The 13,994-nt window shown below is 40.7% G+C and overlaps 1 protein-coding gene across 1 annotated transcript; it reads left to right on the top strand.

Moving 5' to 3' along the window:
- Positions 1 to 2,494: 2,494 nt before the first annotated feature.
- On the top strand, positions 2,495 to 13,679 carry LOC109864545 (probable polypeptide N-acetylgalactosaminyltransferase 8). The gene is made up of 11 exons (XM_031798673.1): positions 2,495 to 2,912; positions 8,241 to 8,487; positions 8,728 to 8,894; positions 9,007 to 9,190; positions 9,282 to 9,479; positions 9,676 to 9,790; positions 9,971 to 10,156; positions 10,412 to 10,549; positions 10,719 to 10,814; positions 10,969 to 11,133; positions 11,248 to 13,679. The coding sequence occupies exons 1-10, from the start codon at positions 2,720 to 2,722 to the stop codon at positions 11,014 to 11,016; spliced, it is 1,572 nt and encodes a 523-aa protein (XP_031654533.1). The 5' UTR covers positions 2,495 to 2,719; the 3' UTR covers positions 11,017 to 11,133; positions 11,248 to 13,679.
- The last annotated feature ends 315 nt before the right edge of the window (positions 13,680 to 13,994 follow it).

The raw sequence follows: 13,994 nt of genomic DNA, 5'->3' as shown, positions 1-13,994 counted from the left end.
CTGACATTGATCCTTGCATGCACTCCTGCAAAGACAGGAAACACCTGAGCCTAAAGCAGACACTGCCAGTTCCCCTTATCTCACGCTTTCTTGACACACAAACATTTCATGAGCACGCACACGCACACTCCACCCCCCTCTACTGGTCGGGTGCCAAGAGCAGAGGACTCTGCTGTGCACCAATGGGGCTCCTGCTCTGGCTAGAGCAGGCCCGCCTCCAACTCTTCAGGACCAGTCAGAAGACCAACACGACGAGACTCCACCTACATTATTCTGTGTATACATTCTGCTGTAAACTCTGGCTAAGGACCCTTTTCAGCTGACTCCTTACTGAGTCATATGACTAGGTCCGTGCACGCTTTTCTGCCGGACAAGATATCTTTGACTCAATAAACTGCCTTTTTAGTACACCTGATTCCACTCTGTTCAGCGTTGTTGTTTTGCACTCCCTCTCCTGTATGTGATCACCAACAGACACAAGAGTGAAAATGGTTAAGTTTGTTAAAGCAAGGCCCCTGAACTCTCATGTATTTTCTGCACTATACAATGATATGGGAAGCGACCATGTAACACTTTTACAACATACATAGTGCGCTGGTTATCAAGGGACAAAGTATTGACGCATTTTTTTAAATTGAGAGACGAGCTTAAAGTTTTCTTTACTGACCATCATTTTCACTTGTCTGACCGCTTGCATGATGACGAGTTTCCGACTGGCCTATCTGGGTGATGTTTTTTCTCACCTGAATCTAGGATTACAGGGACTCTCTGCAACTATATTCAATGTGCGGGACAAAATTGAGAAGTTGGAGCTCTTTTCTGCTTGCTTTAACAATGACTACACACAGGTCTTTCAATAATTGTATAATTTCGTGTGTGCAAATGAACAGAAGATTACAGACAATGTTAAATGTGATTTAGCGAAGCACCGTGAGTGAGTTGGGTGCATAATTACGCAGGTACTTTCCCGAAACGGATGACACAAACAACTGGATTCGTTATCCCTTTCATGCCCTGCCTCCAGTCCACTTTACCTATATCTGAACAAGAGAGCCTCATCGAAATTGCAACAAGTGGTTCTGTGAAAATGTAATTTAATCAGAAGCCACTGCCAGATTTCTGGATTGGGTTGCGCTCAGAGTATTCTGCCTTAGCAAATCGAGCTCTTAAGAAACTGATGCCCTTTCCAACCACATACCTTATGTGAGAGTGGGTTCTCAGCCCTCACTATCATGAAAAATGAAATACGGGCACAGACTGTGTGTGGAAAATGATTTAAGAAAGACTCTCTCCAATACAACCCAACATTTCAGCGTTATGTGCATCCTTTCAAGCACACACTTCTCATTAACCTGTGGTGAGTTATTCACAATTTTTGATGAACAAATAAGATTTTATATGTAAGATGGTTAAATAAAGCACAAAATTATTGATTTTTATTATATTATTATTTGTGCTCTGGTCCTATAAGAGCTCTTTTTCACTTCATACGAGCCGGGTTGTGACAAAAACTTACACTCATTCTTATGTTTAATAAATGTATCATGTAGTGTGTTTGGCAGGCTTACAATGATGGCAAACAACAATATTTGAGAGTGCGCTGGCTATGGGGCCAGAGGCAGTACGCAGTTGGAGGTTGAATGTTTGGAGGGGTACGGAACTATAAAAAGTTTGGGAACCACTGCTCTAGTAGAATGCCCGGCTTTTGCTTTGTCACACTCACAACCATAAGCTATTTTCTGTAATTAGCTCGCCATTAACTTAAATAATGATCTTGTTGTGAGTTTCCTGTAATAATGAATGACAACTGTATACAGACATGTTGATAGACGTAGTATGAACCAGCCTTTAGTCTTAATCTCTGGTTGTTTAGTACACGACTGTATTCACTGTTTAGCGCTTGGCCTCACATGTGAATCCTTAGAGAGATGGGTGGGGCTGACGCTTAAAAGGGTGTGAAAGACGTTGAATGGGTGCAGACAGAAGAGCTCCAGTAGGTGTAACAAAACATTCCACGACCATTTTCTCAACTGGGGTTACAAGTTTATCAACTTTCAAAGCATAATTACTTTTCCATTGTTTCTCAACTTGTGTGTATGATATACAATTTTCTAGCTCCAAGTCTACTTTTATCTAATGTAAAAAACACAATTTCACATTTTGCTACATAAGACCGAATCGAGCTGGTCGGTCACATATTTAATTTAGAGTTTGTTGTCATACATGTGAATTCCAGTGTTCTGATTGTAACACTTGGGTTGATGGTCACTAGACTAGAGGCTGTATGTTATGGATTAAACTCGTAACTGCTGATATGGTTGACGGCAGACTGGAGGTACAAGGACAGAAGATATACGGATTATTATTGTATTGTGTGAAACACTGTGATTCTGTAGCAGCTGACAAAGTCACTGCCTTTTGACATCCCACAAGCCACTTGGGCTGGTATTTACAGATGTTGCATCCTGATTAGGATACAAGGGTGTTTCCAGCGAAGGCCAGTTAGACATGTTCTCTGCTTCTGTGCTGGAGGACTTTCTCTGTTTAGTAAAACAAATAGATTTTTGATTGATTATCTGCAACTGCTCTTCTCTTTTCTTCACTTGGAACTTTCTATTACATCACCCCTCCCTCCTTTCAGGCGAGCCTGGGTCTCAGTGAGAGAGGAAGGAAATCCTGTCTGTATCCCCAGGCTGTGGCGCTCACACGCAGAGGGACGATGAGAATAAGCTGGGTTCGAGGGCTGGCGTCTTTGCTGGCCTTGGGCACTGCAATACTCTACATCACATCCATTAAGCGGGAGGTTCATTCTCATGGGGAAAGACTGCAGAGGGCCCATCAGAATGACTCGGTCAGGGGTCAGGACATGCTCAAGAGGCTGGAGAAGATGGAGGCTCACATTGAGAAGCTGGGTGGGTATCAATCTCCTAAATCTAAAAGTGCTGTGAAAAAGTATTGCCCCCCTTTCAGATATTCTCTATTTTGTATTTTTTGATACTGACTATTATCAGATCTTCAACCAAAACCTAATATTAGATAAAGGGAACCTGAGTTTACAAATAATACAAAAAAATGGACACTTGTTTTATTTACTTAATTAAGTTAAGTTGCATAACTTAAAGTTCTAAAACCAAGAAATCAAATTATAATATACGTCTTCAGTCTCCTGTAATTTGAAAAAACAAATTTGAATTGAATAACATAAATAAAATGCTCAACTATTACTCTTCACTCTTAGTCTCTATCCAACAATGACACCAAGATTCTCAACACACATACTACAGGCTGCCACTGTTAAACACTTTAATTGAGAACCAATTTGAGTCTAGCATAAGCCGACATCTAGAGTTGATCCCCCCAAAAAAGTTATTTCACAGGTCACATGGATGATTGTGAAAGGGAAAATGTATCTTTGAAAGTAAAGATACATTTTCTTTTATAAAAATGTGTTTTTTGGCAGAAATGCCTCCTGGAATGTGAACTTTCATGTGCGTTAATAACAGACTTGTATTCCATCCGTAAGACATTTCAATTACGAGACTAGTTGGTTTAACCATGGAAAAAGACAGAAACTTTCCTGCTAGCCATTATTGGCTGAGATAATGAATGGGCTGGACATTCCGGGAGGTGAATTTGTATTGGTCTGCCATGTAGCATGCTTCTGTCTAGAATAAACTGCTCAGTATGTGTTGATAGTCCTTTCTACCGTGCTGTTTTTGAAAGATGCAACGTTAGCCATAGAGAACTACAAAAGTTTTGCTGCTTTTCTCAACAACATTGATGCCCTGAATTTAGCAGGCACTATCGACAGATCACTTGGAAAAAGTGATGGGCTATTTTCTGCACATGCCACAGTCAATATGAAACGAAATGACTTGCCACAATGCTGGCCAAATAAAATGTAGCTACAATCAAACTGGAGTTAAATGGTTCCAGTCTGCCGTGAAGCGTTCATCCATGTATATGAGTAAAAGTCATGCTACATTTTCAGATATTCAAATGTTCAAATTTTGTCAAAGTTGTTTTCATTGCAAGTTAAAGCATACAGCTTGCTGGATCGCTAGCTAACATTACGTGTGTGATCTGTGTTGAAATATTATTCAAATCAGAAATCCATTTGCATTGCTAGTTATAGCCTAATATTAGCTATCTAACATTGAACCTAGTTATTAGCTTTAGCTACCTACAGGTTCATACTACAGGTACAACAATGTTTGTATAGGTAGTAACATGAGTTGGGATTATCCGGTTCATTGTTTAGCTAGCTTCTTTGGGGTAGGGGGCAGTATTGGGTAGCTTGGATGAAAAACGTGCCCAAATTAAGCTGCCTGCTACACAGCCGTAAAAGCTAGAATATGCATATAATTAGTACATTTGGATAGAAAACACTCTGAAGTTTCTAAAACTGTTTGAATGATGTCTGTGAGTATAACAGAACTCATATGGCAGGCAAAAACCTGAGAGAAAATCCAACCAGGAAGTGGGAAATATGAGGTTTGTTGTTTTTCAACTCAGCCCCCATTGAAGATACTGGGTGAAATAAGTTAGGTTTCACTTCCCAAGGCTTTCACTAGATGTCAACAGTATTTAGAACCTGTTTTGAGGACTCTAATCTAAAGGAGGGGCTCATAAGGGCTCTTTGAGTGAGTGGTCTGGCAGAGTGCCACAGCCTCGGTCTGGCACGCTCATGTGAAAGGAGCTACGTTCCACTTCATTTGTACAGACAAAGGATTTGTCCGGTTGGAACATTAATTAAGTTTTATGTTAAAAACATCCTAAAGATTGATTCCATACTTAGTTTGACATGTAGGTTTAGGGTTGTTGAACTTTTCGTCCGATGTTCGGCGCGACCTGAATGTGCTTTTGGATTTGTTTACCAAACGCCCTAACAAAAGAAGATATTTGGACATAACTGATGGACACTATCGAACAAATTAAACATTTATGGTGGAACTGGGATTCCTGGGAGTGCATTCTGATGAAGATCATCAAAGGTAAGTGAATATTTCAAATGCTATTTCTGAGTAATGTTGACAACCCAATATGGCGGCGGGTATCTTTTTGGCTGCTTTGTTGTCTAAAGGCTGTACTCAGATTATTGCATGGTTTGCTCTCTCCGTAAAGTTTTTTTGAAATCTGACACAGCGGTTGCAAAACAGTTAAGCATTAGGGGGCGCTATTAAAATTTTTGGATGAAAAACGTTCCCGTTTTAAACAAGATATTTTGTCACGAAAAGATGCTCAACTATGCATATAATTGACAGCTTTGGATAGAAAACACCCTGACGTTTCCAAAACTGCAAAGATATTGTCTGTGAGTGCAACAGAACTGATGTTACAGGCGAAACACAGATAAAAATCCAACCAGGAAGTGCCGCATTTTTTGAAACTGCCTCATGCCAATGATTCCTTATATGGCTGTGAATGAGCTACGAATGAGCTTACGTTTTCCACGTATTCCCCAAGGTTTCTACAGCATTGTGACATCTTTTTACGCATTTCCATTGAAGAATAGCCGTAAGGGGCGGCAGGGTAGCCTAGTGGTTAGAGTGTTGGACTAGTAACCGAAAGGTTGCAAGTTCGAATCCCCGAGCTGACAAGGTACAAATCTGTCGTTCTGCCCCTGAACAGGCAGTTAACCCACTGTTCCTAGGCCGTCATTGAAAATAAGAATTTGTTCTTAAATTACTTGCCTAGTAAAATAAAGGTAAAATTTTATTTAATTAAATATAGCAAGTGGTTGGTGTCTCCCGAAGAAAATCTTGCGTAAAATACTGAGGTAGCCATTTTTCCAATCGCTTCTTATGAGAAACCAATTGCCTCGACGGATATATTATCGAATATATATGTTAAAAACACCTTGAGGATGGATCCTAAACAACGTTTGCCATGTGTCTGTCGATATTATGGAGCAAATCTTGAAAAAAGTTTGGCGTTGTAGAGGTAGCATTTTCCGGTCGATTTCTTAGCCAAGCATGATGAACAAACGGGAGCTATTTCGCCTACAAAAATAATATTTTTGGAAAAAAGGAACATTTGCTATCTAACTGGGAGTCTCCTGAGTGAAAGCATCAGAAGTTCTTCAAAGGTAAATTATTTAATTTGGTTGCTTTTCTTATTTTCGTGAAAATGTTGCCTGCTGCCAGCAGAGCCTAGCATGCCATGATAAACTTACACAAATGCTTGTCTAGCATTGGCTGTAACGCATATTTTGAAAATCTGAGATGACAGTGTTGTTAACAAAAGGCTAAGCTTGTGTTTGAATATATTTAATTCATTTCATTTGCGATTTTCATGAATAGGAAAAGTTTCTAGGGGTATTTATGTCCGCTGCGTTATGCTAATTCATTTGAGGCTATGATTACGATCCCAGATCCGGGATTGCTCGTCGCAAGAGGTTTTAAGGAGAAGTTCATCTAAAGTTCCATGTATAATAGTCGTATCTTTATCAATGTTAATTATGAGTATTTCTGTAAATTGATGTGGCTCTCTGCAATATCACCGCATGTTTCACAACTACAGTTGTGATGGATCGGTCGGGCTCGGTGTCGACTATAAAGGGTCCAGGCCAATTGGCAAAATAGGTATTGTAGCCCAAGAGTTAGCTGGTATACATTCGTCGGCTAGCCGGGAGATGGGCCTTGAGGCTAGCTCAAGGCTATCTGGTTCTTGATTTAGGACAGAGGTGTTAGCCAGCAGTAGCCACTCGGTTGCAGCTAGCTAGCTACGATGATCCAGTGTAATGGTCCAGAGCTTGCGGCAGGAATCCAGTGACGTGGTAGAGAAAAGCAATCCGATATGGTTCGATATGCTCTGGGTTGATATCGCGCTGTGCAGACTTGCAGGTATTGAACAAGCTAAAGCTGGCTGGTGTCCGAGCTAAAGGTGAAGACCGCTACCAATGGCTAACAATGACTACTAGCTCGTGGCTAGTTAGGTGGCTAGCTGCTGATGGAGGTTCCAGTTAAGAAGTATAAAAATAGCAGATCAGTACCACATTGGGGGAGGCGGGTTGCAGGAAAGTTACATTTAGTTCTTAGATGGAATGTGAGATTAAAATATATACGGAAAAAAACTAGAAAGACTTTATACATGGGACAAGACAAACAGACGTTCGACTGCTACGCCATCTAGGATTTAACAAGATGTCTAAACATTTTTACATGTCTAAACAAAAGACTCCACTTCGCCATATGATTGCATGACCCATCAAGATATCCAGGTGATTACGGCCATCTATTGTATTTCATGAACATGTGTACTGTACATGTCTAGACAATAGTGACCCATCCACTTAGTTAGAAGTTGCAGGGGAATGGCTATAGCATTTCCTTCACATGACCCATCAATTTAGTGTGTAAGAGTCATCTAAAAATTACCAAAATGTATAACATATTTTTATCTGGACTCTTTTTTTTGTGTTTACCAGAGACTTGACCTGCACCATGAACAACATGACCTGCACCAAAATTAGATTAGGATATAGGCCAAGGACTAGATGATGTGTATTTTTATTGAGTTTTTCACTATTGTAGGTTACTACTTTTAGTATTGAAATCTTTGGTTGTTTACTAAACTACTTACTCCGTGTAGCATGTCTTCACATTAGAATCCTTAAAGAGACGGGTGAGGCTAAGGCTAAAGAGGGTGTGACCATTCCTGAATAGGTGTTGGCAAAGAAGAGTTGTCTAGTAGATGTACAAGGGCCATTTTCTTGAAAGTTGATCAACTTTCAATGCAGATTTACTTTCGCACTGTTCCTCAACTGCAGTGTATGAAATACAATTTTCTAGCTCTGAGTCTCTACTTTTTTCTCATGTAAAAAACACACTAAAACATTTTACAACATAAAACTGAATTGAGGCTGTCGGTCACATTTGGTCTCAATTAAATAAAGGCTTTAAATAATCAAATAAAGGATTAGATAAAAACCAATCAAATATGGCCAAAAATCATTTTAGAATGTTCTTTAATCCTGCATACTGTTGTTTGATGTACAAAATGTGTTACATTTAGATCTAACAACTTCTGTGTGCAATAGGTAATCCTCCAAGGCAGAACAAACCTTATTAATCAACTTTTTAATAATCAAATGAAAACAGTAGTTATGTAAATGAGGTCATAATCTGTGTGTATCAAAAAGAGTGACTTTAATTGATTCTGGCAGCCTTAAACTATCTGAAATACACAGAAACAACCAATTAATGTCAGTTTGATGAGCAGCTGTCTTGTGTCCACAGTGAAGTCAGTCAACAACGGGATCAGTCTGAAAGAGGGGCAGGCTGTGAAGGCTACCGAGGTCAAGAAGGAGAGGAAGGTGGTGAAGAAGTTGTACCCCAACTCAGCTCTTTTTACAACCTGGGGTGATGAGCTCTCAGAGGAGGAGCAGAAAGAGGCAGAGGTGTTGTTTCAGATGTATGGATACAACGCCTTCCTGAGTGACAGACTACCCCTGAACAGGGAAATCCCTGATACTCGCGATCCTAAGTAAATCCTTTTTCTCATCTCTATGCCACCTCTACACAGAAAATGATGGATAACTCAAGTCTTCTGAATTCTAACCAGTCTGTTCCATTGCGCTCATCCGAGGTCAATTCCATCTCCAGTCCTTTTAATGCAATTTGACGAATGACACTGAAATGGATTAACTTTAAGAGTGAAACAGCAGCTTTGGTGAAGTGACTGAATGATATGAGGTGGACCAAATGTTTTTGTTGTGTCTGTCAGGTGTGCTAATCACCAGTACCCCCATGACCTGCCCACCATCAGCGTGGTGTTGATCTACTTGGACGAGGCCCTGTCAATCATCAAGAGAGCTGTCCGCAGCATCATAGACAAGACCCCCCAACACCTACTCAAAGACATCATACTGGTGGATGACCACAGCTCCAATGGTTCGCCTAATTTGTCTATGCTCTCTAGAAACATTTGAAAGTATATTTGAACTCAAGTGTGGCTTTCAACTTTTGTTGTGTACCAATGATTTGCAAGTGTCTGCTTTCGCAGAGGACCTAAAGGAGAAGTTGGATGCCTACATCAGCTTGATCGATGAAGAGCGTCCGGGCCTGTTGAAGAGAGTGAGACACCTGGAGCAGCTCGGTCTCACACAGGCCCGCCTCTCAGGGTGGAGGGAAGCTGAAGGAGACGTGGTGGCCATCTTGGATGCCCACATTGAAGTTCACGTGGAATGGTAGTCTGAATGGTTTATATTATAAAGACACTCAGTGATATTTTTTTGTCTCCTTTAACACAATGTTTTCACTCTGTGTTTCTGTGAACAGGGCGGAGCCTCTGTTAGCGCGGATAAAGGAGGACCGCACGTTGGTGTTGACACCGGTGTTTGACAAAGTCCATTTCGATGACTTGACAGTCACGCGTTATTGGCCGAGTACAAACGCCTTTGACTGGGCCCTGTGGTGTATGTACGAGTCCTTCAGACCTGAGTGGTATGCCTTAAAAGACGAGACACAGCCAGGAAAGTGAGTTGTTTGTGATTTCATCAACGAAGGAATGTCCTGTTTCACAAGTCTGTTTGAAAAGGAAAGCACAGCTTTGGGAGGAAAATCTTACCTAATATTTACACCTGTATTGTTATTTTGCGTTATCTATTCATTAAAATGAATGTCACATCTCCCATTTTAGAAATGACCATGATTTGTTGTGTATGTTTGTCAGGAGCCCCTCCATTATGGGCATACTAGTGGTTGATCGCCTGTTCTTTGGGGAAATTGGTGCTCTGAATGGTGGTATGAAGATCTATGGAGGTGAAAATGTTGAACTGGGCATCCGGGTAAGCCCCTCTGCTACAGTTTATGAATGAATGTTGGAAATCAAAGCAGACTTGTGTTTGCAGAATTACTTTCTGTTCTTGAGTCGTTCAGTTTGAACAAACAAATCTACGTCCAACATCCAGACACTTCAGTCCATATCTATAAACTCGTACTTGTCTCTTGGTGTTTGGTGTGTCTAGGTGTGGCTGTGTGGTGGAAGTGTCGAGGTCATACCTTGTTCTAAAATAGCCCACATCGAAAGGGCCCATAAACCCTATCTCCCAGACCTGAGCATTACAATGAAGAGGAATGCTCTGAGAGTGGCTGAGGTCTGGATGGATGAATACAAACATAATGTCAACATCGCCTGGAACCTCCCACTGAAGGTACTGTACACAACAAACCATTCAAAGAATAGGGTTTTTTCAGCTGCTCCTATGGAATAACAATCATCGCTGTTATGCATGCTTTGTGCTTGAAAATAAGTAGACTAGACAGTCAATATTATAAAAATATTATATTACTCAATGCCATAATAAAGATCATAGGATCTATGTCAAATGATGGTGGTAAGCCATCATCAAGGATTGCTCACACAGCCTGTGATTTTGAATTAGGAATCTTCCTCTTTCTCACCACAGGATCATGGCATAGACATTGGGGATGTTTCAGAGAGGAAGAAGTTGAGAAAGAGTCTGAACTGCAAACCCTTCCAGTGGTATCTGGACAATGTGTATCCAATGTTAGACCCCCTGGGTGACTTGCTTGGTTATGGAGCTGTGAGTGATGCTAAAATGTTACTGTTGTTTTGGAATTATTTCCTCAACAAGTGTGTTTGGTGCATATAATTATTTTTTCAATTGGATGCAGGGTCATAATTCCAACTCATTATCAGGATAGGAATTTGCACTTTTATAATTGTTTAATCTGTGTCCATAAAATCAACAGCTGGTCAATGACCTGAAGACGGATCTCTGTATAGATCAAGGCCCAGTTCCGGGGAACACACCTATTTTACATGGATGCCATTATTTTGCTCCACAGGTTTGTAGAATTATTGCTTCGTATTTTAGAATGTAGCCAATTGTATAATATGGTCCATCCCATAGCAGAGCCGGGATTCAACCCATACCACAATGCAAAGTAATGTCAATACCACAGATACAGAAAAGCCTAAATATCTATCCTCTCTGTCCAGAACTGTTATTATCGAGCCAGCGGGGAGATCTACATTGGAGGCATCTAGTCTCACAAGTACAACAGTAATCGCTGTCTGATGGACATTGGCACTCAAACCCCAGGACTGTATGATTGCAAGGAGGCCAAGCAGAAGGGATTCCACATGCTCTGGGAATTTCAACAGGTAAGCACTCCAACATGAAATAGGAAATAGATGCTTATAAACTGTTGGAAACATGGGAGACGTCTTTGACTTTAGTGTGATGTTGTACAGTAGAATGTTTGCTGTGTTTTACAGGGAAAAGCCATCCAGAACAGACAGACAAAGAGATGTCTGGAGATAGCCCCAGGCGAGGACACTTTCTACCAGCTCATCATTCAGGAGTGCAGTGGGCAGCACTGGAAAATACGGAATGTGATAAAAGACTTCTGATACACTGAGATAGTTAGGCCTACTGTACCAGAGACAATACAGCAGGACTATAGGAGTTGTGCCGCGATCATAAACAAGTGGGAAAGTGGAAATCCACTTGAACACCCCTCCAACTGGTAATTACCTGTGGGAAACTCGTCTATCATCCCTGAGATTCAACATCTCCTAGAGATGCTGACCTCTGACGTCACCTACTAAGGAAATTACCTTTTTAATGGCATTATCAGCAGTTAAATGCAACAACAAAACATTATTTACACTAAGTTTTTGACCACTATCATTTTTGTACAAACATGATAGCTGTACTTACAGTTTATGGTTGACGCAGCCTGTTGGCCATTTGCCAATCTGAGTTTCTCAACAAGTTGAAAGCACGTGAATGCATTCAACTGATATTTACGACTTCACAACTGGTAATTACCACCTTCCCACTTCTTTATGAACATAGCAGTATCATGAGGCTTTGAAAAGCCAATCAGTGGTCAGCAGTGAGATGACTGTGTGATCTTAGTGAGCTGTTGGTTGGACATAGCTTCATGGGGATAGATTTACAGTTTTTTCACAGAATGTGGAATTCTGTTGAGCTGTGTTCTCCTTGGTCCTGAATGTAATTGCAAATAAATAATCATATGGGGAAGTGTCACAGGCCAGTTGAATCGGATGGGTTGAAGTGAATCAACACCTTATCAATCAACACTGCCTTTGCTTTCTTGAAAGTAGCGTCACACTCCTTTGTCCATGACCAGAGTTTGTTCTCTCTCATTAACTCATGCAAAGGCTTCAGCTGCTTCGCCAGCTTTTTGATGAACTTCCGTAGTAGTTCAGGAGGCCCAGGAAAGACCGCAGATGGCTTACATTCTCGGGAGCAGGTCCCTCTGCAATGACTGTCACTTTCGATGGAGCTGTGTTGAGAATGTCAGCATCAATCACATGGCCTAAGGACTCCACTGCATGCTTGCAAAAGTTGCACTTCAGTTTTGCAAACACGTAAGCCTTACTCTTCGAGTCGATTAAGAGGTTTTTACATTTTACAAATTTAACAGACGCTTCTATCCAGAGCGACATAGTGATTGCTCATGCACGCAGTAGCAAGAGACTGCCACACAGCTCCCCAGGACTGCTGTGCAGAAATATCAGCCCACAGAGAGAAGCACAAGATTGAACTTCACTCTATTAGATCGCGACCGATCGACAAGGTATTCCTAGTATATCGGCAAACATTTCAGTAAAAAAAACAGAATAAAGCCTTTTTTCAGTCTCGGCTGTTGGCGGTACATGCACCCGTTTCAGCCGCCCTGCGCGCCAGGTAGGCGAACGGTTGCCATTTTGAACCATTTCATGTGTCTGAAGGAACAAACTCTGCCTTCCCGCCGGGCCTAGAGAACAAATCATGTGCCCTCTATGCTTACAGAAACAGTCTGCCAGTAACATAGCAGCCATAAAAGAAACATAGCAGCCATAAAAGAAACATAGCAGCCATAAAAGAAACATAGCAGCCATAAAAGAAACATAGCAGCCATAAAAGAAACATAGCAGCCATAAAAGTAACATAGCAGCCATAAAAGTAACATAGCAGCCATAAAAGAAACATAGCAGCCATAAAAGAAACATAGCAGCCATAAAAGAAACATAGCAGCCATAAAAGAAACATAGCAGCCATAAAAGAAACATAGCAGCCATAAAAGAAAGCCACACAAAGTTGATACTGTGAGATTTCAAAACGTTTAAAACTATGAGTAGAAAGAGACTGTCAATGAATACAGCAAAGAGCTGCTGTTTTAATGAGTGAGTTCATGTTCAAGTTCTTACTCAACACTGTCGACACTGTATTCAACACTTTTATAAGACAGAAAACGATAAAAGCACACTGATGTAGCTATGCTACGGGTAAATAAATTAAACAAGCTCCAGTAATCTTTTTGAGTGTGACCTGTATTACTTTATTGTATTATAATATATTAAATGGACAGGAATTACACACCTTGTTCAAACCATGATAAGGTGCAGCACATGCGGCCTACAAAGTTACAAGTATAGGCTAGCTAATTTGATTTAAATGTTTCATAATATTTCCCCTAATGTTATTAGCCTACCTCCTCTTTCTCTCTCTAGCGTTGCTCCGTTCCTTCCTCTCTTTCAACAGTTAAATGAAATAAGTTGTGTTGTCCTTATCTTCCTCATTCCAATGATATGCTTGAATAATATTGGACTAGAACGAGATAAAGGAGGCTTTCACTTCTCTTCATGAGGATTGAATGGTTATGTGTCTGAATAAATAATAACTATAGCTGAACCGCCATCGCGTGTTCGTTCTTCTTTCAAACATTCACCAAACAAGAGCTTGCATCCCTCTTGAAATAGTCTATTGCTATACAAAATGCACACAAAAAAAATTCCAGCAAGGAGTTCTAGTCTAGCTTTTCCTTCATGGGACTTCAAGAGCTACGGTGCCTATTTTACAGAGAGAGGCCAGCGGAGCACAGGTGCGTATTGCGCAAGAGACAGAGGCTATAAGTTAGAAGCTTATTACTCATAACCCATCATTCATTAGCTAAATATATGGCTAATACTGCATTGAATGTATTACCTGAAATAGGTACGCTAGGACATCT

Source organism: Oncorhynchus kisutch, linkage group LG19 (assembly GCF_002021735.2).
Source record: "Oncorhynchus kisutch isolate 150728-3 linkage group LG19, Okis_V2, whole genome shotgun sequence".
Taxonomy (NCBI): domain Eukaryota; kingdom Metazoa; phylum Chordata; class Actinopteri; order Salmoniformes; family Salmonidae; genus Oncorhynchus; species Oncorhynchus kisutch.
This window is presented reverse-complemented; position numbering and strand designations above follow the sequence as displayed.